General features: G+C 39.2%; 1 protein-coding gene across 1 annotated transcript in view; it reads right to left on the bottom strand.

Moving 5' to 3' along the window:
• Positions 1–22616, bottom strand: part of pikfyve (phosphoinositide kinase, FYVE finger containing) — a gene marked incomplete at its 3' end in the record, with an annotated part of 124852 nt that overhangs the window by 87985 nt on the left and 14251 nt on the right. Inside the window, 9 exon segments of the mRNA NM_001375305.1 lie at positions 1436–1583; positions 2453–2564; positions 3066–3223; positions 7500–7638; positions 12241–12330; positions 13350–13557; positions 14378–14549; positions 14710–14825; positions 20751–20921. Of these exon segments, the coding sequence (NP_001362234.1) occupies positions 1436–1583; positions 2453–2564; positions 3066–3223; positions 7500–7638; positions 12241–12330; positions 13350–13557; positions 14378–14549; positions 14710–14825; positions 20751–20921 (1314 nt within the window).

Consider the following 22616-nt stretch of genomic DNA (forward strand, 5'->3'; position numbering starts at 1 on the left):
AAAGAAAAAGCCTACAGGTTGATTGTCAGCTAAATATGGAAATATGGAATAAATTAATTTACTACCAGCTATGAAAAAATTATACAATAAAAATGGATAAAAGACACTTTAAGGGGGCCATTTATAAAACCATGACTTTTTCAGGAAAAAAAAGGTTGCAACTTTTGAGATTTATTATTTTTTTCCCCGCTACAATTTGTAATCCAAAAACTTTCCACCCAAAACCTCTCGAGGTCATGTAGAAATCAATTGCAGATGTCCCTTTCCTGGAAAATTTTTCTTTTTTTTTTTCCTTTTTTTTTTCCAGATTCTTGACACTGGTTTTTGTGTGACAATTTGAATAAGTTGTGGTTATCATGTGCCAACCCGAAAAAGCTTTTCAAAACTTTTATGTGACTATTTACCGCACATGCTTTTTCACTTTGGATTTTTTGATAAATGTCTGACATTCGTGGAGTTTATTTGAGTTTTAATTTTAATAAATTCAATAGATTAGCCAGATTAGTGCAAGCTATAAAGCTATATTCATTCTGCAGAAAGCTTTACCATACCTGAGTAAACAGCCCTAGAAGCTCCCTCTATTTGTTAAAGATAGCAGCTGCCATTTTAGCTTGGTCTCAGTGGCTTCCGTGCTGCAGCTCTAGCTGCTGGTAGCTCAGATTACACTTGGGAGGTGGTTCAAATTCTGATGGGAGAGGGAGCAAACTCTGGGAGGGGGAGAGAGGAGCAAACTAAGCAGACTCATGCCTCTGCCCTAAAAAGGAACATGTACACAAAAGAAGAAACAAAATCTTACCCTGCCTGTTTGTGCCATACTTTGCCCGCCTTATGCTGCCTGTGGGAGGCAAACCTGGATGTTTGTTAGCATTTGGAAATAGTAATTATATGCTCCCTAAGGTGTGTAATTATGTGCTGGGGGTCGTGGTGCTATCCACAAGGGGGCATATGGCTTTAAGCGTATGTCTTAATATGACATAATAAACTTTTTACATATGAATGAAGGGTGATATCCCTGCAGTGGGCACCTAGAATTTGGGTTTCTGCTGTGCTACCACCATTAATGTGAGTATGGTCTTAAAAGCTCTTGTCATAACATGGGTGTAATTTGAAGTGGGTGTGGTTTAAAAAAGGGGAGCAGTCAAAACTGGCTTCTATTATCGGCCCTCTACCATGTAGGCCAGAAAAATTTCAGCGCTCAGTGCCACAGAAGTTGGACAGCACTGGTAAAAGGCATAAAGTTGATGGCAAACTGGGCATGTGCCAGCCATCACTTAAAATAACCACTCACCTGAATGAGAAATGCACAATACCACTGTTGCTGGTGATTTACAGTAAAATGATCTAGCAAGCTCCAATATCCCTAAAAGCAGGCTGCACTTAAAGCAAATGCAGTTAATAGGATTATTTAAGAACTGGCTTGAAAGAAATATCTTACTGGTTAGGTTATCTTCCCCTTCATCAGCAATTTGTTCTGTATCACTGTCATCAAACTTGATGTCCTTAAACCAAGAAGGTTCTGAATGACCTTCCACTGAATTAACTGAATCACTGTCAGGTGAAGGTGTCTCAGAGAATTCTGTACTCTGAAATGGAAACAGAAAGAAATATAAATTAAAAACTTAAATATTGACTTTACGTGTGTACTTAATGTTTTGAATTTACAGGAGAAGGAAAGGTACAATCACCGGGGGGTGCCAAAATGTTAGGCACCCCCAAGCAATTGTAATCGCTTACCTTATACTACGGTTTGGTGCTCCTGTTAGAAAAAAACCCACACCAGCCCGGGGTAGCTGTGAGACACTAGTCCTCTTTCTTCTGTCATGCACAGTGAAAAAGTGAAAGTGAGTGAAAAGCCGCTTTAACCAGAAAGTCAGCAATTTCACCCTACTGCACATGCGCCGGTCCTGGGATTTGGAAGAATGAAGACAGATGGAAGAGGACTGCTGTCTCGCAGCTACCCCGGGCTGGTGGAGTTTTCACCTAATAGGAGCACCAGCCTTGGGTATTCGGTAAGAGATTACAATCACGGGAAGTGCCTAACATTTTGGCACCCTCCCAGTGATTTAACCTTTCCTTCTCCTTTAACTCAGATGTAATTAGTTTCATGTTTAAACCTCATTAAGGTTTTGAGGACTTTGTTCAATTTCTGCCCCCACCGCATGCTAAACCTTAATTCTGTATGCGGACAATGTAACTCCCTGCTATAAATAATAAAAATGTTAAAAGATTGCCTAGGCAATGCTTTACCATGTAAAACATAAAAGGCTCAGACTTAGCAGCAATACATATCCCTGAACTTTTCTCTACCTTAAATTTAAGCATCCACCATAAATACATAGGAACCCAGAGTCTATTAATTCTAGTGAAAATCTAGAATATAAATGAGCACACACACAAAAAACAAATAATTAAAAAAGCAGCATAAAACCCATGTTAATGAAATATATGAAACCTGAAGAGGTCTGTAAAGCGCATATTCATCCCGGAAAAGCTGATCATGGTGGGTTACACAGTCAAGCCACCGACCATCTACAAGGGCTTGACCAATGGCTATAGCTTGTGCTCTGGAAAAAAATCATTAAAAAAAATTAGCTAGCATACATGTGAGACAATTGCCACTTCTATTAAATACACATGTAGAAGTTAAATAAGTTATGTTATAAATAGATAGCAAAGTAGTTAAAAAAAGGATATGTCACTTCTGGAATTCTGAATTATAGAATGTTTTGGTAGTAAATTAGTAAATGAAATACTTTGGCGTGTTTTAATAAATATCGCTCAATAAAGATAGTTTAAAATTCTTATTAACTAAACTGTATGCCCATACTTATGGCTTTAAAGTGGGACAGGTTTTTACTCAAAGCTAAAAATAGAAAATCACTTGTACTTGCACTGTCTTTAGTAATGACAGGAACCATGCACGCATGCATTTAATGTAAATGCCTTAAATGCATGGAGTGTGGTTCCTGTCATTATTCAAAAAGGTTTCACTCATACCTAGAAAACATGATATATGCACTGATATAAATAAATATACAGGGAAAGTCAATCTTATTGATCCCTACCTTGTTGTAATATGCCCATTTCTGATCAGCCAATTGACAAGATCTTTACCGACAATGCAGTTGGGATGTGTCCTCAGCCAGTAACGGTGGTCCTGAAATTCCATACCACTGTTGTTGTGACAGATTTTTTTCCAAAGCTCCTTCAGCTGTACAGAGTCCTGTTGCAATTTGGTTACATTTTCAGTATCAACTTAAAATATTATTTTTTGTAACTATACTGACATCTAATAATGTTTTGTATTAATTTCACAATATTGCATCTACATGACTATATATTAATAGTATATATTACTATTGTCCTTGATTTATACAGTCATGGCCAAAATTGTTGGCACCCCAGAAATTTTTACAGAAAATCAAGTATTTCTCACAGAAAAGTATTGCAGTAACACATGTTTTGCTATACATGTTTATTCCCTTGTGCATATTGGAACAGAACAAAAAAAGGGCGGCCTTTTCCCAACAGCAATTTTAAGATCTCTCCACAGATGTTCAATGGGATTTAGTTCTGGTCTCATTGCTGGCCACTTCAGAACTCTCCAGCACTTTGTTGCCATCCATTTCTGGGTGCTTTTTTACGTATGTTTGAGGTCATCGTTGTGACGGGTTTATCTTAAACAATGGCGGAATTGATTTAATTTCTCTCTGATGAGATTAGGGACTGATACCAAAGGCTCCAACACGTCTGCCCTGGCCTGATTGGAAACAATAGGCAGATAATCCAGTTACCCTGGCACCTATATGTCTCCCCACCCCTGCATAGAAACAATAGGGGCTTGCTGGGAGAATGGGCCCACAGGGACATAAAAAGAGCCCCAAAGAGAGCTTGGAAGTCAGTCTCCAGAAAGAGAGAGGAAAGGATTCCTGCACTTCGGATCAACCGCTTCAGTTACTCTTCGGCCATTATTTTCTTCAGACTGTGGAGTTACTTCTGTGGGACTTTGGAACTGCCTTTTTGCTATTTTACTTCTTAGAAGGATTTGTCGCTGTGTGATGTCATTGGACTTTACAAAAATAAAGTGCTGGAATGCTACACGGTTTCTCTCCAGTGTTTGAGCCTACACTTGTTAGGTCATTTTCATGACAATCGTCCTGCTGGAAGACCCAAGATCTCGGATGCAAACCTAGCTTTCTGACACTGGGCTCTACAGTGCGACCAAAAATCCTTTGGTAATCCTCAGATTTCATGATGCCTTGCACACATTCAAGGCACCCAGTGCCAGAGGCAGCAGAACAACCCCAAAACATCATTGAACCTCCACCATATTTCACTCTAGGTACTGTGTTCTTTTCTTTGTAGGCCTCATTCCGTTTTCGGTAAACAGTAGAATGATGTGCTTTCCCAAAAAGCTCTATCTTGGTCTCATCTGTCCACCAGTTGTTTTCCCAGAAGAATTGTGGCTTACTCAAGTACATTTTGGCAAACTAGTCTTGCTTTTTTATGTCTCTTTGTCAGCAGTGGGGTCCTCCTGGGTCTCCTGCCATAGCGTTTCATTTCATTTAAATGTCGACGGATAGTTTGCGTTGACACTGATGCTCCCTGAGCCTGCAGGACAGCTTGAATTTCTTTGGAACTTGTTTGGGGCTGCTTATCCACCATCCGGACTATCCTGCGCTGCAACCTTTCATCAATTTTTCTCTTCCGCCCACGCCCACGCTACAGTGCCATGGGCTGCAAACTTCTTGATAATGTTCTCTTCTGCTCTTTCTGTTGTCCATGTTTAGGGGCACACTTACTTATCCACGAAAGCTCAGAGCGTTCGTTCGATCCGTCCAATCGTATTTTCCATGACTTTTTCGTACCTTGCGCGACTTCTTTTCGTATTTTTAGCGCGAAAAAAACGGATTGGTTTTGCGTTTGGTACGAAAATTTTGTGACTTTCTGATCGCCAATACGATATTATCGTGACTAATACGAGTTTTTCCTAAGCATTTTTGGGATATTTGCAAGCTTCAGAAATTTTCGTTTCCAATCAGAATTTTTCCCATTCAGGATTCGAACTCGTGTTTTGATAAATCTGCCCCTTAGTGTAGCACACACAGACACACAATGCAAAGACTAAGTGAACTTCTCTCCTTTTTATTTGCTTTCAGGTGTGATTTTTATCACACCTGCAATACTTTTCTGTGAGAAATACTTGATTTTATGGAAATAATTTCTGGGGTGCCAACAATTTTGGCCATGACTGTATAGTGGTGACACAGGCTGCATCGCTTTACAGAGATTACATTCACATCATTCCTTGCCCCAGTAGAGCTTTACAGTCTCAGGTCCCTATAACATTCAGGAGCCAATTAACCTGCCTGAAGTTTTTTTGGAGTGTGGGAACAAACCAGAGTACCCGGAGGAAATCACGCAAGCACAGGGAGAACTCCTTGCAGATGTTTCCCTGGCCGGAACTGAACGAAGGACCCCAGCATTGCAAGGCAGCAGTACTAAACATTAAACCACTTTGTGCACAGGACCTTAAAGGAACAGTAACACCAAAAAATGAAAGTGTTTTAAAGTAATTAAAATATAATGTACAGTTGCCCTGTGATGGTAAAACTGGTAAGTTTGCAAAAGAAACGCTACTATAGTTTATATAAATGAGCTGCTATGTCAACACGGGGGCAGCCATTGAAGCTGGGAAAAAGGAGAAAAGGCACATAGCAGATAACAGATTAGCTTGGTAGAATATAATGGGGTTTTATCTGTTATCTGCTAAGTAACCTGTGCCTTTTCTCCTGTAAATGGCTGCCCCCATGGTTACACAGAAGCTTTATTACATAAACTATAGTAGTCTTTCTAAGGAAAACACACCAGTTGCACCAGTGCAGGGCAGCATTACATTATATAGTAATTACTTTTATACACTTTCATTTTTTGGTGTTACTGTCCCTTTAATCAGAGACATTACTGCTTTCCATAATTTTAGCCTACTAATGGCCCAGCTAATACAGTAGCATTTGCTCCCTTCTCTTTCGGACTGTGCAAAGGGTAAAAGTTGGTTGATATCCTGGCAAAAAAAAAAAATGCACAATATATAAACAAATACTGGAAAATTTAAGAGCATATCAACCCTAAAGTTTAATTATGCAATGATTATATGCTTCATGTTGCACAGATACATTAAACACATGCTCAGATACAGTACAAAGTTAACAATATACTTCCATAGGGTTTGTGTTTCTTATGTCAAAAGGCACATTCATGCCCTCATCAATGATTAAAGCTGAAACTATACGATTTTTATTCAGACTTGTAGAAAAAAGGATGAGACGATTGATACCCTTGATTGCAACTTTCATTATTAACTTACAGTTTATATTACTAAACAAAAGCTAGATTTATTGCAGTTAGATGTAACAGCATTTTCTTTAGAGAAGGATTTTGTCTTCACCAGACTGAACAATGTTCCTTTGACATTACCTTTACTACTTCACTGTGTTTTTTTTTTGCAAATGCAGCTGCTTAAAATATTATTTTATGCATTTTATGTTGTTACTACTAATTGTACACTTTATTGGGGTTATCCAATAAAAGACACTGAAGGGGTAATTCATCAATGTTCGAATTTGAATTTAAAAAAAAACAAAAAACTGTTACTTACTGCAAAAAACCCTAAAACTCAAATTTAAAAATTCTGCAGGTAAAGGCTTGTGAGTTCATGTAGAAGTCTATGGGAGTTGTCCTAGGCAAAGTCAAGCCATAGTCTCAATTCAAGATTTTAGAATTTTTCTCAAATTTGTAAACTTGCAAATTCGAGGTATTCAAGTTTTTTCAAACAAGTTTTTCTTATTAATAAATAAGCAAGCATTCCAAATGTGAGTTTATTAGGATTAGAAAAACAATCTCTAATTCACAAACTCAAAAATGGATAAATAAGCCCATAAATTTTCCGAGATGCAAAAACTCAAAGCAACCAATCCGCAGACTATCTGGCTATTGCTGGTAATCGGTTTAAAAGCCAGTATCATATTAATTGGGTTACTGCACTTGAGCAAACTTTGTGAATGTGTATTGCAGTTTTAAATAAAATACATCAATCTTCATTTTTTTGCTATTAAACTTATTAAACTAGAAAGTACAGGTATCTGACCTCTTATCCGGAAACCCATTATCCAGAAAGTTCTGAATTACGGAAAGGCCATCTCCCATAGGCACCATTATAAGCAAATAATTTACATGATTTCCTTTTCTCTGTAATAATAAATCAGGACCTTGTACTTGATCCTAACTAAGATATAATAAACAATTCTACTGAGTTTAAATACAGTTTAAATAATTGTTTTAGCAGACTTAAGGTAGGAGATCTGAATTACAGAAAGACCCCTTATCCAGAAAACCCCAGGTCACTAGCATTCTGGATAATGGGTTCCATACCTGTAGTAAATTTTTATATAGTCCCTACCAATATTATTTCTGTACATTGTGCAGATAATAAAATTTACCAGAAGAATCTTTCTTTCTTCTTCATTAGTGTCATTTTTCAGATATGTTCGGGAGGATTGGGGACTAACAGAGGATTCATATGGAGGCACCATAGGAGAACCAGAGCGATCCAAGGATAGGTTAGTAATGCTGGCAGACCTAAATAAAAGGGGGAAAAAAAGCATAACAGAAAAGTATGCTAGAGTATTTAAAAATGCCTTTCTAAACGGACACTATCACTAAAATATAAAGAGGGGTTTTTGAAGCGTTGGAAAAAAATATTAACTTATTTTCTAAAAAGTTACCTTAATTACATTATGCCTAGCATAAGCCTATCTACTTTTTTTAAGGCATGTCATTCTAGATGATTTTCACCTAAAACTAAAAGTAGTCTTCCAAAAACTAAGTAGTCTTCCACACCTTAATTTTCTTAATGAAAACAAAGCTGCCTGATGATTCGTATGCACAAGATATGAAAATTCTTCAAATAGTTTACACATATGCAACAATAATACATAAGAGAATTAAAAGAAATATTACTGTATAAAATGATAATACACTAGTTTGTGTTATAAAGACATCTTTCTATAAGTAAATAAAAGGTAATGAGAAATTAAAAACCAGTTTACCAAACTTTCTTCCTCTCAGAAAATGAACTTAATTGGGCCAAATTCTCAGTCAAACTGTACTTTAAAGGAGAAGGAAAGGTAAAAACTAAGTAAGCTTTATCAGAAAGGTCTATGTAAATACAGCCATAAGCACTCACAGAAAAGCTGCATTGAGTCCTCTACCAAAAGAAACACAGCATTTCTTGTCTCCTTTTTTGTTCTTAGGATATCTGACTTCCTCTCTCAGAAAGATCCTTCATTCCCAGAGTCTGCTTAGCTCTCTCCTCTCCTGCCCCCACCCTCCTTTATGAATGTGTGATCTGAGCTACCAAATGCTAGCTGCAAGAGGGAAGCTAATTGAAATGGCAGAGAAACAGAGAAAGCTTCTAGAGCTGTTTACTCAGGTATGGTTTGGAAGCGCATGAAAAATAAAAAATAAAAATACAAAATAGTGCAATATGTTTCAAAAGTTAATGAAACTGAAATGAAAGAATTATGCCTATAACTCCAAATAATAACAAAGTGCACATAAAATCTACAAATTGCAGTGTGGTGTAGTTGCACACTCACCAGATGGTAGTAAAGATATGCAGAGGTAAATGAAATCTACTGTTGATGGAGGTAGGTTCAAGATCTCCATTCAATTTGGGAAAGCAAAAGATAAAAACAGAATACATGCGGATCACAACCACATGGATTGTCACTACTCCCTCCTCCTTTCCCCATTGGTTTATACTTAATGTGCACCTATGCTCTTTGGGTCAGCTGTTTCTCATCTTAATTACCATTTTATGCATGTGATTTGCTAGTATAAGATGATGTTTTTAGATCACATTTTTATTTCTCCTGATGAAGCGCCTCGGACACGTGAAACGCGTAGAGCTGTTTGCGATACAATTTATTCTTATCCAGATACTGTAAGTAGCCTGTACTGCAGCAGGACTATTTTTAATAAAGGGTATTACACTATATTCTGTTTTTATCTTTTGCTTTCCCAAATTGAATGGAGATCTTGAACCTACCTCTATCAACAGTGGGTTTCATTTACCTCTGCATATCTTAACTACCATCTGGTGAGTGTGCAACTACACCACACTGCGATTTGTAGATTTTATGTGCACTTTGTTATTATTTGGAGTTATAGGCATAATTCTTTCATTTCAGTTTTATTAAGTTTTGAAAAATATTGCACTATTTTGTATTTTTATTTTTTATTTTTCATGCGCTTCCAACACATTGGGTCTGCACATGTTTTAATACCCATCCAAGAGGGTTATTTTCTTTGGAGGAAGCAGCAGGAGATTTGAGCACTACGTTTATTGTCTACATTGAAGACTGAAAGTAATTAAGCATGAGGACACCTATAGCGCTGAGTATCACTCACAAACTTTTTTCTTACTCAGGTATGGTAACTTTCTGCAGAATAAATATAACATTTAATTATAAAGCAGAAACATATTCCGCAGTGCTGTACAATAAGTGGGTTTCATACATTGGGCATACAGAGTAACACATAAAGCAATCAATAACCGATACAAGAGGTGAAGAGAGCCCTGCCCAAAAAAGCTTACAATCTACAACCACCTTGTGGTTGAGACACAGGACATGGGAATGGGCAAGATCAGAGTTAAACAACGTGAGAGGTGTGATACAGGTTATTGCTTTTAGCAGCCTACTGAGGTTATGCTAAACTAAATTAGGGTAAACTTCTCTAATTAAATGTGCTTTTAGAGATCTTTTAAAGGCAGAGAGATAGGGAGAAAGTCTGACAGATTGTGGGAGCGAATTCCAGAGAAGGGGGGCAGCCCTTGCAAAGTCTTGAATGTGAGTGTGTGAGGAGGGAATGAGAGAGGCGTTGAGAAGTAGGTCAGCAGAGGAGCATAACAAGCAGGTTGGTTGGTATCTAAAGATAAGTTCAGAGATGTAGGGTGGGGCAGAGTTATGGACTGCTTTGAATGCAAGAGTCATTAATTTGAATTTCATCCTGGATGTTAGGGAAGCCAGTGCAGAGATTGGCAAAGTGGCATAGCAGAGGAGGATATTGTTCTAGGTGGCACTAATGTGGAGAATTTATTGGCAGTAAAATGCCAAAATGACTTTCCTTCTCCTTTAAGTAGTTCCTGCTTAAGTTAACATATCAGTAAGCGATCTCAAGCAACAATTACGATCTTTTCCATGACCATTGGTTGCAAGAAAGACTGTTTGTCCATTCTACTAACGTTATGAGCTGCAGGTAGCTATGTCAGATATGCAGGTAAAACCAAAGGAATTCTTTACCCCTATCAGATAATTCAGCATTTAAGCTATACTGTTGGGGCACCTTCAAAGGCACCCAATAAAAATGTTCAGACCTGCCTGATCAATAAGACAACCCATTTCCTAGGTTTTTACCAATATTGTTTGCCCCGTCTCCCCAATACAGGCACCAATTACTGTATGACCGGTGCATGTGTGGCCACCTTAATTGTTAGTGATTTACTATACAAACCGCTGGTCCAACCTTCCACTTTCTGTTGCCAGATGTACTAATCTGATAAATATTAATCTACTTATTCAAGGATATATTTGTCTTCGAAAACATCAATACTAATCCCCAGTACAGGTATTGGACCCCTTTTCTGGAAACCCGTTATCCAGAAAGCTCCGAATTACGGAAAGCCCGTCTCCCATAGACTCCATTATAATCAAATAATTCAGAATTGTAAAACTGATTTCCTTTTTCTATGTAGAAATAAAACGGTACCTTGGAATTGATCCCAACTAAGATATAAATAATCCTTATTGGATGCAAAACAATCCTATTGGGTTTAATTAATGTTTTATTGATTTTTTTAGTAGACTTAAGGTGTTGAGATCCAAATTATGGAAAGACCCCTTATCCAGAATACCCTTGGTCCCGAGCATTCTGGATAATGGGTCCTATACCTGTATTTGGAAGGTTCCCTAACAGTTTAATGATACCAATACCTGGCACATCATTAATCACCCCTTACATGTTAAAAGGTTGTTATTTCTAGTTACTGACACTTGACCTGGCTGACACTGTAGATTTTCTCCCCCACCTGACCTTACCTATATCTGGACTAAATCACTTGTTTATCTCTCTACAGTTCTCTCCCATTGATTCAGGATTCCATCCTCCTCCTCCTCTATCTCTTGTTTAATAATTACAGAGATAAATGAAATCATTTTTAAAAATAGGTTGATTTGCTTGAAATGGAGAATGACTTCAGAAGCCTCTCCAATTTGTCACAGAGGGGGAAGAAATTTCTTCCTGACTCCAATTGGACCAGTGCCTGGATCAACTTATACTATGAACTATCTTCCATAACCCTGTATTTCCTCACTTGCTAAAAAGCCATCTAACCCATTCTTAAAGCTAATCAGCCAGTACAACTGATTCAGGGAGAAAATTCCACAACTTCACAGCTCACATTAAAAAAAACCCTTTCTGAATATTTAGATGGAACCTCCTTTCTTCTAATTGGAATAGGTCCCCTTGTGTCTGCTGGAAGGACCTACTGGTAAATAAGCCATAAGTGCCTCTTCTCCAGTGTAAACAACCCTAAATTGGACCATCTTTCCCCATAACTGAGACTTTCCATACCTCTCCTCAGCTTAGTTGCCCTTCTCTGGACCCACTCTAACTCAATAATATCCTGTTTGACCACTGGAGGCCAAAACTGAACTGCATATTCTAGATTGAGCCTTACCAGTGCTCTGTAAAGTGGACAAATAGCCTCCTCCTCCCACAAAGCTATGCCCCTTTTAATACAACTCAAACCCTTGTTTGTCCTTGCAGCTGCTGCCTGGCACTATTTGCTACAGCCAAGTTTATTATCTACAAGGACTCAAAGGTCCTTCTCCATTATGGATTTGCCTAGTGCAGTCCCATTAATGGTATGTGGCTTGCATATTTTTACATTCCAGGTGCATGACCTTACAATTATCTAAATTAAATCTCATCTGCCACTTAGCCACTCAGATTGCTAGTTTGTCAAGATTCTGCTGCAAAGTTTTGTCACATGTTCATACTCATAAAGCCATAAATAACCACTATCTTGAAAAGTTTCAAAAAACATTACACCTAAATTATTATATGATACGTGACCTTGCAAACATATGGAAATGACCAACACAGAAAAAGTCTCACCTATTCCTGGCAGGGGATTTACCAACGTCCTCTTGTACAGAAGCTAGACGTGTTGTTAGTGTATTTTTTGGATTCTCTTGATGAACCAAGCTACAAAGTTTACAAACATCAATAAACTATAAGATACAGACATAATAATATATTACATTAGAAATGAATAAAAATACTCATATTGCACTTTAGGACTTCCCTGATTTGCATACTCTTATACTATGATATACTATGAGAACAAATTTCCCCATGTGTCAGTGACAGATGGCTAAGATGCTGTTCCCATTGCCTAGCATTCTGATACTTGGTGATTTCCATCCAGGCATGTAAGGCAAAAAGGGTCCACTAAAACCCTAGGAAAAGGAGTGCTGATTAGAATACTACATACTCCTAATATCTAGGAAAAAGAAAGAGACACAAATGAGTTTCTCTTGCTGTAGTTGTGTAAAAGAGTATCCAATCCCCTTAAAGACAGGAGTGGGACTCTGGAAAAGTTGTTTTTCAAATTTTCTTTGTTGCCATTCAGTTAATTTCTAGCATACTTAACTTCTGGACAGGATACAGGCTCTGTAATAAGGAATCCCCCAGGTACATCTTGGAAAAAATACCCTAAACAACTTTATTTTTTAATCTTTTATAAGTTTTAACACAAAAAGACAATTTTACTACCTAAGAAAAAAAGTATACACAAAGTATTGAGTAGAAATTATTAGTTATGTTCTGTAAATAAACTAAAAAAACTTTTTGACCAAGATGCTCTGCTAGCATGAACTTTAGGGCTCTGGCACACGGGGAGAATAGTCGCCCGCGGCAAAACCTGTTCGCGGGCGACTAATCTCCCCGAGTTGCCTTCCCCCTGCCATCCCACCGGCGAACATGTAAGTCGCCGGCGGGATGGCAGACGCGGCGGGGCGATTTCAGGAAATCGCAGAAAAAGACTTGCGAGATTAGTCGCCCGCGAACAGGGAGTTTTGCCGCGGGCGACTAATCTCCCCGTGTGCCAGAGCCCTTATATTCATGCAACCCTTCCTGCCCAAGATAAATTTGGTTGTTCTCTACGCTTGATCTTTAGATAGATAACAAATAATAAATATTAAAATAAATCCACAAAAAGGTACCTCTGCCAAGCTAAATCCTCCTCTAAGAAGATATTACGGCTAGATTTTCTCCCTCCAACGGGTGTGCGAGGCTCTCCAGGATCCAGTAGAGAGATAGAACAGGAGGAATCAGATAGTGCAGTCAGATCTTCTCCAATGGTGTTGCTATCAGAGGAGTGTGCATAGTTTACTGCAATCTTACAGCAGTATGTACAAGCACGGAGATCACCTAAAAATGGTGAAATCGGTTAAAAAATTAAAAGGGCTTATACAGAGCATGTTCCAACGTATTTAAAACAAACTTAAAATAAGTATAATTTTAGTACCCACCCACTGAAATAAGAAACTTCCTAAATATAATCAATTAAAATTCTGTACACTTTCTTAAATAATCACATTTATCTTCACTCTACCTCTTTTAGCATCTCTTTCTCTTCATTCTATCTCCATGCAGGAGTTAGGGGTCAGATTTTTATTGACAGACCCAATATATCTTTTAGGAAGAGCTTCTTTTCCTAGCTTTGAGTATATAAAAGGTAACCATGCTGCTTTTAACCATTTTTTATACTGTCACGTGACTGCACTTACTGAACAATCATTTTTAGTGATATGGCTAACATGCTTTGGCCTCTCCAATATGTAATGCAATTGGCTTGCTATGACAACATTTTGTTAAAAAGCAAAGAAAATATACTACTCCCATGACTCTCATACACCCTTGGTGTGGAAACTGTTCCCCAGCCCAAACTTACATCACCTATGTGCGACTTTTATGCTATAAAAGGTATAGCATGATCACATAAATAAAAAAGTGCCATAGACGCAAACCTTTTCATAGACCAGTTGCCTTCCACTGTTAAAACAGATTATGGTAAAGTGAACAAGGCATACCAGATTTAGTCAAACTTGCCTTGCAGACTCCAGATATATAAGTTACTATTTACTATTTTTATAAAAAAAAAAAGTAGTAGTAGTATTGACAAGTTGATCTGAAATAAAAAAAAAGATGAATGCTATTATGTATGATATGAATCCCTACCCCAACTAACCTGTATACCCCATAAACTTTCCTGGAATCTCCTGGTTGCAACATCGACTGCAGAAAATTTGCCCACAAAGTCGACAGTGGTGTCTCCTTCGAAAGGTTGTAAATTTCTCACTACAATCGTAACATTCTTTACACTGGCTATCAGGCATCCAGTACTGCTTCAAATCACTGTCCTGAAAAACACATTAAGACCTTTAGATGTACAACAGACACATTATTATAATTATATAATTTAATTCTGTTGCTGTGTTAGTATCTTAGTAAGATACTAATATTAGTGCTAAAATAAAAACATTGTTCCTAAGGACCACTGTTCATTTTTTACAAAAATACCTGACTCTTCCCTTCCATTATTTCTTTCAGCCTCTTTAGTACAGTAGTCAAACTGCGAAGTTGTACAGCTGTGCGAGGGTCATGGCCGAGAGGTGGTTCTGCCTTTCTGTGCGTATCTAAAAATACAATATAATCCTGTATTAAATAACACATTTTTATCAAATAAAAAACATAAAATGCCTAAAAAGTTTTTGTGTCTCATTTTGGAATCAGTCTCTGACAATTCTTTATATTTTTCCATTTCCAAAGAAAAGTCTTAGAGAGATGCTGTCGACTTGAGTGTACTTTCCACAAGGTACATTAGTGGTTACATTTACTTATATCATATAGTTATGGTGAGTCCTATTTCTTAAGCTACTGATCATTAATCACAGTAAAAAAAACTAATGAAAAAATAGCAATACCATCTTATTATTTATTGATGAAATTATCCAGCAGTGTAAAGAGTTAGTTGAAAGGCATTGATAGGTTCATAGGAACATATAGTGTATTCATCGCCTGAAATTTTAATCTGGTGGGATAACTCCCAAACACATATTAGTAGTCTGTCATTTGCTTTAATAAAACCCACTTGCTGCCACCTTAAAATAAGCACACAACCTCTTGTGGCTGAATCAAGGCCACAATTTGGGATATTACATATGGACTGTGAGTTTGCAACTAGGAACACTAAAATAATAGGTGACAAATTATCCCAGAGTCTCTGGAGCACCTGGAGAATTCTGATGCCGATAGCAAAACATAACTCCAGGGAGGAAAGGCCTATGTCCCCCAGTGTAGGAGAAGCGAAAAAGATTTAATGGTAGGTATAATAATCTGTCTCTTTCCTAGATTGGGGGACACCGGCACCATGGGGACATCCAAAAGCTTCCCATGAAGGTGGGTTCCAGTGTACATTTGCTTAGACAATAGCAGACTAAAGTACCTTCCTCCCAAAAGATACATCAAAGCCTGCATGTGCACCCTGGAAAACCTAGTAAAGTTGTGCATTGAGGACCACTTGGCTGCTCTGCCAATGCCTGATGCCTTACCGCCCAAGAGGTGCTAAGGGAGCGAGTTGAGTGACCACGTTCCTAGAATGGTGGAGGCTGAGCCTTAATTGCATATGCCCTAATGATAGTGGAACGGATCCACTTGACAAGGATCTCTTAGCAGCCTTCTGACCTCTCTTTGGACCGTCAGGCACAATGAAGAGTGCGTCTGACTTGTGTAGTTCCTTGGCCACAGCAATGTTCTACTTGAAGAGCCCTGACAACATCAAGGTTTGAAACTCATTTCTACTAATAGGAGTGGGTGCCCTTGTGTCAGTTGGAAAGACCAACTGGTAAATAAAGCTTTAGAGAGATTATTATATGACCCCTTTAGCTATTTATACATAGTTATCATGTCACCTCTTAAGCGCCTCTTCTCCAGTGTAAACAACCCTTGCTACTCCTGTCTGGCATTGCTTGCTACATAAAGGTTTAGTCTACAAGGACTCCAAGGTCCTTCTCCATAATGGATTTGCCTAGTGAAGTCCCATTAAGGGTATAAGTGGCTTGCATATTTTTACATCCCAGGTGCATGACCTTACATTTATCCACATTAAATCTCATCTGCCACTTAGCCACTCAGATTGCATATATCACATCTACTGCACCCCCCACTGCCCAGGTTCTTACTAACCTCATCATAAAAAGCAATTAAATTTGTCTGACATGACCTGTGATAGTTTGAGTGTATGGGTACATGTAAATAAGCGTCCTTTATGTCCACTACCGAGATGAATTTGTTTGGTTCCATAGACATGAGGACAGACTGGATGGACTACATCTTGAAATGATGCTTGCAGGCAAATCAGTTTAAGGCCTTGAGATCTAGTACTAGCCAGAGGGAGCCGTCCTTCTTCGGGATGATGAACAGGTTGGAGTAAAACCTCTTATCTCTCTCAGAGCAAGGAACCGGTACTACGACTCCTGAAGAGGAGAGTTTGTGAACAATGGATAGGAGGGCCATCTTCCTTGATTCCTGAACTGGGAATACCTCCCAAAAGAGTTGCATGCAGCCACCAAAAAACTGACTTTTGAGGGTGGGCACACCCTTAGGCTGAGGTGGACTTGTCCTGAGAGGGCTTGTTAATGGACTTGGCGGAGGACCATTGAGAGCCCTGTTTTGGGTTGTACTTGAGATGGTTGTTTGTTGAGGACTTTTCCGTCCATTGCTTTGACCTCTGTCGAAAGGGACAGAAAAAATGGGTGGCGGTTAAAATTTTGCTTAGGTTTGTTGTTAGGCAGCAGAGTCTATTTACGCTCCAAAGAGTCGTTTGCTGACAAAGGATAAATTGACCAGAGACCTTTTCAATGCTAGGTCAGCCGATAAGGTCTTAAAGTGGACCTGTCACCCAGACATAAAAAGTTGTACAATAAAAGCCCTTTTCAAATTAAACATGTAACTCAAAGTAATTTTATTACTACCACATCTATGCCTTAGGCATAGGGGTGGGGCAGACAGTTACTTTCACTTTCAATTCAGAACTTCTTAGATGTCACTGCACTCCTTATATTCCCCCTCCCTCCTCCCAATCTAATTGTTTAACCAGTGCATGGATATGGGTATTAGGTCCCACCATACTGGCACAGAAACAAGATATTAGCAGGGTGCACAGCTTGCCTTAATAAAAGTGTCCACAAAATGGAGCCTGTCTGTTTTCTGCAATTGTGAATTCCAGTGCTGAAGGAAGTAAGTTTAAAATAATTTATATAGTGTAAGTGACGTTTGTTTGCTATTGTGTTTGTCAAGCAAAATAATTTGTAATTATTTCTTAGGGTGACAGGTCCCCTTTAAGCCAAATAAATTGACGTGCTGCAATGGATTGGGCAGAAGCCTTGGCCACCAGCTTGGCTGCGTCCAGAGCTGCATTGCAAAGATAGGCGTTAGTGTCCACTATCTGGGAAAGTAGAAAATCCTTTGATTTATCATCTGATCCTAGCAGCTGTGCCACTTGCTTTGGAAACCCATGCAATGCGAAGAAAAGGTATAAACGCAGCACCGGAGGCAGTGAAAATAGCCTTACAGAAACCCTCCAGTCTTTTTTCCACTGGGTCCGCCTGGGGGGAATGAGAGCCGTTCTACCACTCTATCTAGAGTCTCGGGAATGTGAGCTAAATTCTGTTATCCTGCTAGGGATAGGGAGAGAACTCGTGCCAATTCAGTATCCATGCTTACATAGTTGTTGCTGAGCTGGTAGGTAAGGTAGCAGGGAGCATACCAGTGGCAGTGGAAGGTTATGCAGGTTTGCACTCCGTCTGTTGGAGAGGTGCCCTGCTAAGCCTTCAAGAGTATGGAGAAGGCTGAAGTCCCTTCAGGATGGTTAGCACAACAGATTATAGAGCATGTGTGAGAGGCCCCTTCAGGATAAAGAGAGTGGGTTTGAAGCCCCCTTCTGCAGTCCCCTTTAGGATGGAGAGCACGCCCGGAAGCGGCGCAGAGGCGATGGGAGCTGCGAGGATCCGGAATGGACGACTGGAGAAAAGGAAAGGAAAACAGTGTAGTGGAACAGCAAAAAGGTAAGCATGATGGAGATCAACAGGAGCCTGGCCCGTAGAAGCAGTCGGGGGTCCGGAAAAAACTCACCTGAAGCCCCATAAAGCAAGAAGCTAGAGGGGGAGTACCCAGGGCAGACCTCCCAAGAGCAGGAGCCTGGGACCCTCCAGAGGGGGGAGCTTCAGCCTACATCTGAAGGGGGGGTTGGATTGAATCCACTGGCCCTGTAGGTGACATGGTAGGCCCCGTAGTTAACACTCGTAGTCCTGGCCACTGCTCCCCATATCCCCAGAAGCCCTCCTTCTCCTGAGGACACTAAAAAGAAACTGAGGTCTAAGGAAGGCAGGCAGGGGCTGTAGAAGTCACTTTTAACCTTTTAGTGTCCTTTCTCTGGCTGGCAGGATCTACATTTCCATGGTGCCTGTGTCACACAATCTAGGGAAGAGAAAGTACTTTATGCCATTTGGCATTTTTCATTAAATATAGTCCCTAATCATAGAGGGGGCGATGTGACTGCTAAATTACTTTAAAAGAATGAAAATCATTTTTTTGTTTAGACACTAGACAACCAAATGAAATAAATTTGCAATTTCATGTATCAGTACAGTGACACACAAAACTGAAATTAATTTTAAGTGCTATGCACACTTTGTTATAATGATTAACATCCTTATCTAATGTGTATATGAATATATCCTTCATTTAATATGTTCAAATGGCCACTGCATTTTAAAGCTATGTTTAACTGAAGGTTTATTACTGGTAATTTGATTAGCTAAGGTTTATTTAAACAGCATGTCTTGAATATCCCATTAGCCTGTGATTAAGTGCCCCCTAGTGTCAAAAAACACGTAAGCGATTTTATTGCCCTTTGTAAGGATGTCAATACTTTAAAATAAATGTTTTAAGCAGCATATTTTCTGTGGTGCAGTTTGTGCCAGCCTGTCATTTGTTGGAAGTTTAAATGGCTACTTCTTGAGCTGAAGTTGTAGGGAATGTCACCTGGACCAACCTACTGATGTGACTAGTTTAGCTTCCCCTATTCAGCTAGTTTATATTGTCTTGCAGACTAGGAGTAGGCAGAAAAGGCACCAGCCTTGTGAGCAACATGGGGTGCTACCAGAGGGAGTGCGGGAAAGCTGTGGCTATCTGTAGTGGGTGAGGGCGTGGCATGGGTGGGGGCCCGTGAAGTTAGCTTTCCAGTGGGCCCAGTCAGATACTGCAAGGGTACTAGGCCAAGTAGTATTGCCTTGGTTTGCAACTACTACTTGGCCCATCTCTGAGCTGAATGGAAGCAAATCTTACCAACAATGTTTAAGTATATATTGGTTACCTTCACAGCAGAGTATAGTCTGATAAAACAGGAAGGGGATGATCAACTTTCTAATAATCCCTTTGATTCGGAACAAAATGTTGGACATGCAGGTGTCCACATACTTTTGGCTAAATAGCATTGTTAGACCCTGTTAACGCTTCCAGGTTGTTTTAAAATATTACTGTTCTTTTCTGCAACACTATTTAGACAATGACAGGAGCAGCTATCAGCAAAAGCATAAAGTCTGTCAGTTTCAAGAAGGATTTTTTTTCCTCTTTATGGGAGAATTTGATGGTAACCTGTTTGAATTCTGATTGTTTTCCTCTGGGTTCTTTTATAGAGCCTTTTGAAAGGGTTAACCTTGAAAAATGTGTCTTTTCTCATTTTTGCAAATTAAACTCTGTATCCATTGCTGATACCCAGCAATGCAGGGCAGACGAGAGTTTTTTGTAGTGATGAAAACACCTATTGCTACTCTCTTCTCTACATGTAGAGTATAAGCCGATCCGAATATAAGCCGAGGTACCTAATTTTACCTAAGAAAACTGGAAAAACTTATTGACTCAAGTATAAGCCTAGGGCGGGAAATGCAGCAGCTACTGCTAAGTTTTAATAATCAAAATAAATACCAATAAAATTACATTAATTGAGCCATCAGTTGGGTATATGTTCTTCAATATTTATTTCAAAGAAAAACAGTAAACTAGCTCTGTAAGCAGAGAAGAGGTCAACAAAAACAATATGAGTACTACCCCATGCTCATTGCACATCGGCAAACTGGCAGCAGACCTGGTCCCGGAGGAGATGTAAGGGGAAATAAGTATTGCTAGTGGGAACCTAGGCCAGGGCACTGGAGGGTCTGGTTGCAGGTGGCCTAATTTGCACACAAAGGACAGAGGGTGCTAGTCTAGAGGGACCGATGGCACCCGACTCGAGTATAAGCCGAGGGTGACTTTTTCAGCACATTTTGGGTGCTGAAAAACTAGGCTTATACTCGAGTATATACAGTAATAGAAAAATAATAGATGAAAAAAAGCTAATTTGGAGGCAATCTTCATTTCCATTATTAACTTCTCAAACATTATTATGGTTTGTTGCAAAGATAATAACAGATCATAGATAGATAGATGATGATAGATAGATGATAGATAGATAGAATTTAGTATGTAGTTGAACAGAGATTGTTATAAAATATTTTTAAGACCTGAGGTGGCTGAGCCTCTTCTCTCTGCTAATGACTGCTTCTTGTACTGCACTGGAGACCTGATAGAATGGGAACTGGAGAAATGATGTGGACTGGGCCAGGCACTTCTCAAAGCTGGGTCATTAGTTCCACGATCTGATTTATCAAATGTGGTTGCAGCTCTGACTTCATCTGTGGGGGTAGTATATATTGTAAATACACATACAGTGATAAATACAAAGGCAGATAGGCAAATCACAACAGCATATAGATGCAAATATAATCTTTCAGTGTTTTAGCTTAAATTTGAAACATTCTAATGTAGCAAGTAGAAAATAGTGAAAGTGCACCCTAGGTGACCCAAACCCCCTGTACATAGTTACATAGTTACATAGTTACATAGGGTTGAAAGAAGACCAGTGTCCATCAAGTTCAACCCATCCAAGTAAACCCAGCACACTTAACCCACACCTACCAATCTATACACTCACATACATACACTATATATACAACCACTAGTACTAACTGTAGATATTAGTATCACAATAGCCTTGGATATTCTGATTGATCAAGAACTCATCCAGGCCCCTCTTAAAGGCATTAACAGAATCTGCCATTACCACATCACTAGGAAGGGCATTCCATAACCTCACTGCCCTCACCGTGAAAAACCACCTACGCTGCTTCAAATGGAAGCTCCTTTCCTCTAATCTAAAGGGGTGACCTCTGGTGCGCTGATTGTTTTTATGGGAAAAAAAGAGCATCCCCCAACTGCCTATAATCCCCTCTAATGTACTTGTACAGAGTAATCATGTCCCCTCGCAAGCGCCTCTTTTCCAGAGAAAACAACCCCAACCTTGACAGTCTCACCTCATAGTTAAAATCTTCCATCCCCTTAACCAGTTTAGTTGCACGTCTCTGCACTCTCTCCAGCTCATTAATATCCTTCTTAAGGACTGGAGCCCAAAACTGCACTGCATACTCAAGGTGAGGCCTTACCAGGGACCTATAAAGGGGCAAAATTATGTTCTCATCCCTTGAGTCAATGCCCTTTTTTATACAAGACAGCACTTTATTTGCTTTAGTAGCCACAGAATGACACTGCCTGGCATTAGACAACTTGTTATCAACAAAAACCCCTAGATCCTTCTCCATTAAGGAAACCCCCAACACACTACCATTCAGTAGATAGTTTGTGTTTATATTATTTCTACCAAAGTGCATAACTTTGCACTTATCAACATTGAACCTCATTTTCCAGTTTGCTGCCCAGTTATCTAATTTTGTCAAATCGCTCTGCAAAGCAGCAGCATCCTGCATGGAACTTATAGTTTTGCACAATTTAGTGTCATCAGCAAAAATAGAAACAGTACTGTCTATGCCCACCTCCAGGTCATTAATAAACAAGTTAAAAAGCAAAGGCCCAAGGACTGACCCCTGCGGTACTCCACTAACCACACTGGTCCAATTAGAAAATGTTCCATTTACAACCACTCTTTGTAATCTATCCTTCAGCCAGTTCTCTATCCAATTACAAATATTATGTTCTAGGCCAATATTCCTTAATTTGATCATTAACCTTCTGTGAGGTACTGTATCAAACCCTTTAGCAAAGTCCAAGTAGATGACATCAACTGCCATTCCAGCATCGAGGTTCCTGCTCACCTCCTCATAAAAGGCGACTAAATTAGTCTGGCAAGATCTGTTACGCATAAAACCATGCTGGCACAAACTAATAGTATTCATGGCAATAGATAGCAGATTCCTTGTTCCTCTTACACTGTAGTAGCAAGATGTTTTTGTTACTGCATTACCTTTTTAGTCTGTAAAATGCACATCATAGTAAAATTTGGAGATTAAAATCCTGAATTTTCCAGTATGTTATAA

The sequence above is a fragment of the Xenopus tropicalis genome, chromosome 9 (assembly GCF_000004195.4).
Source record: "Xenopus tropicalis strain Nigerian chromosome 9, UCB_Xtro_10.0, whole genome shotgun sequence".
Taxonomy (NCBI): Eukaryota; Metazoa; Chordata; class Amphibia; order Anura; family Pipidae; genus Xenopus; species Xenopus tropicalis.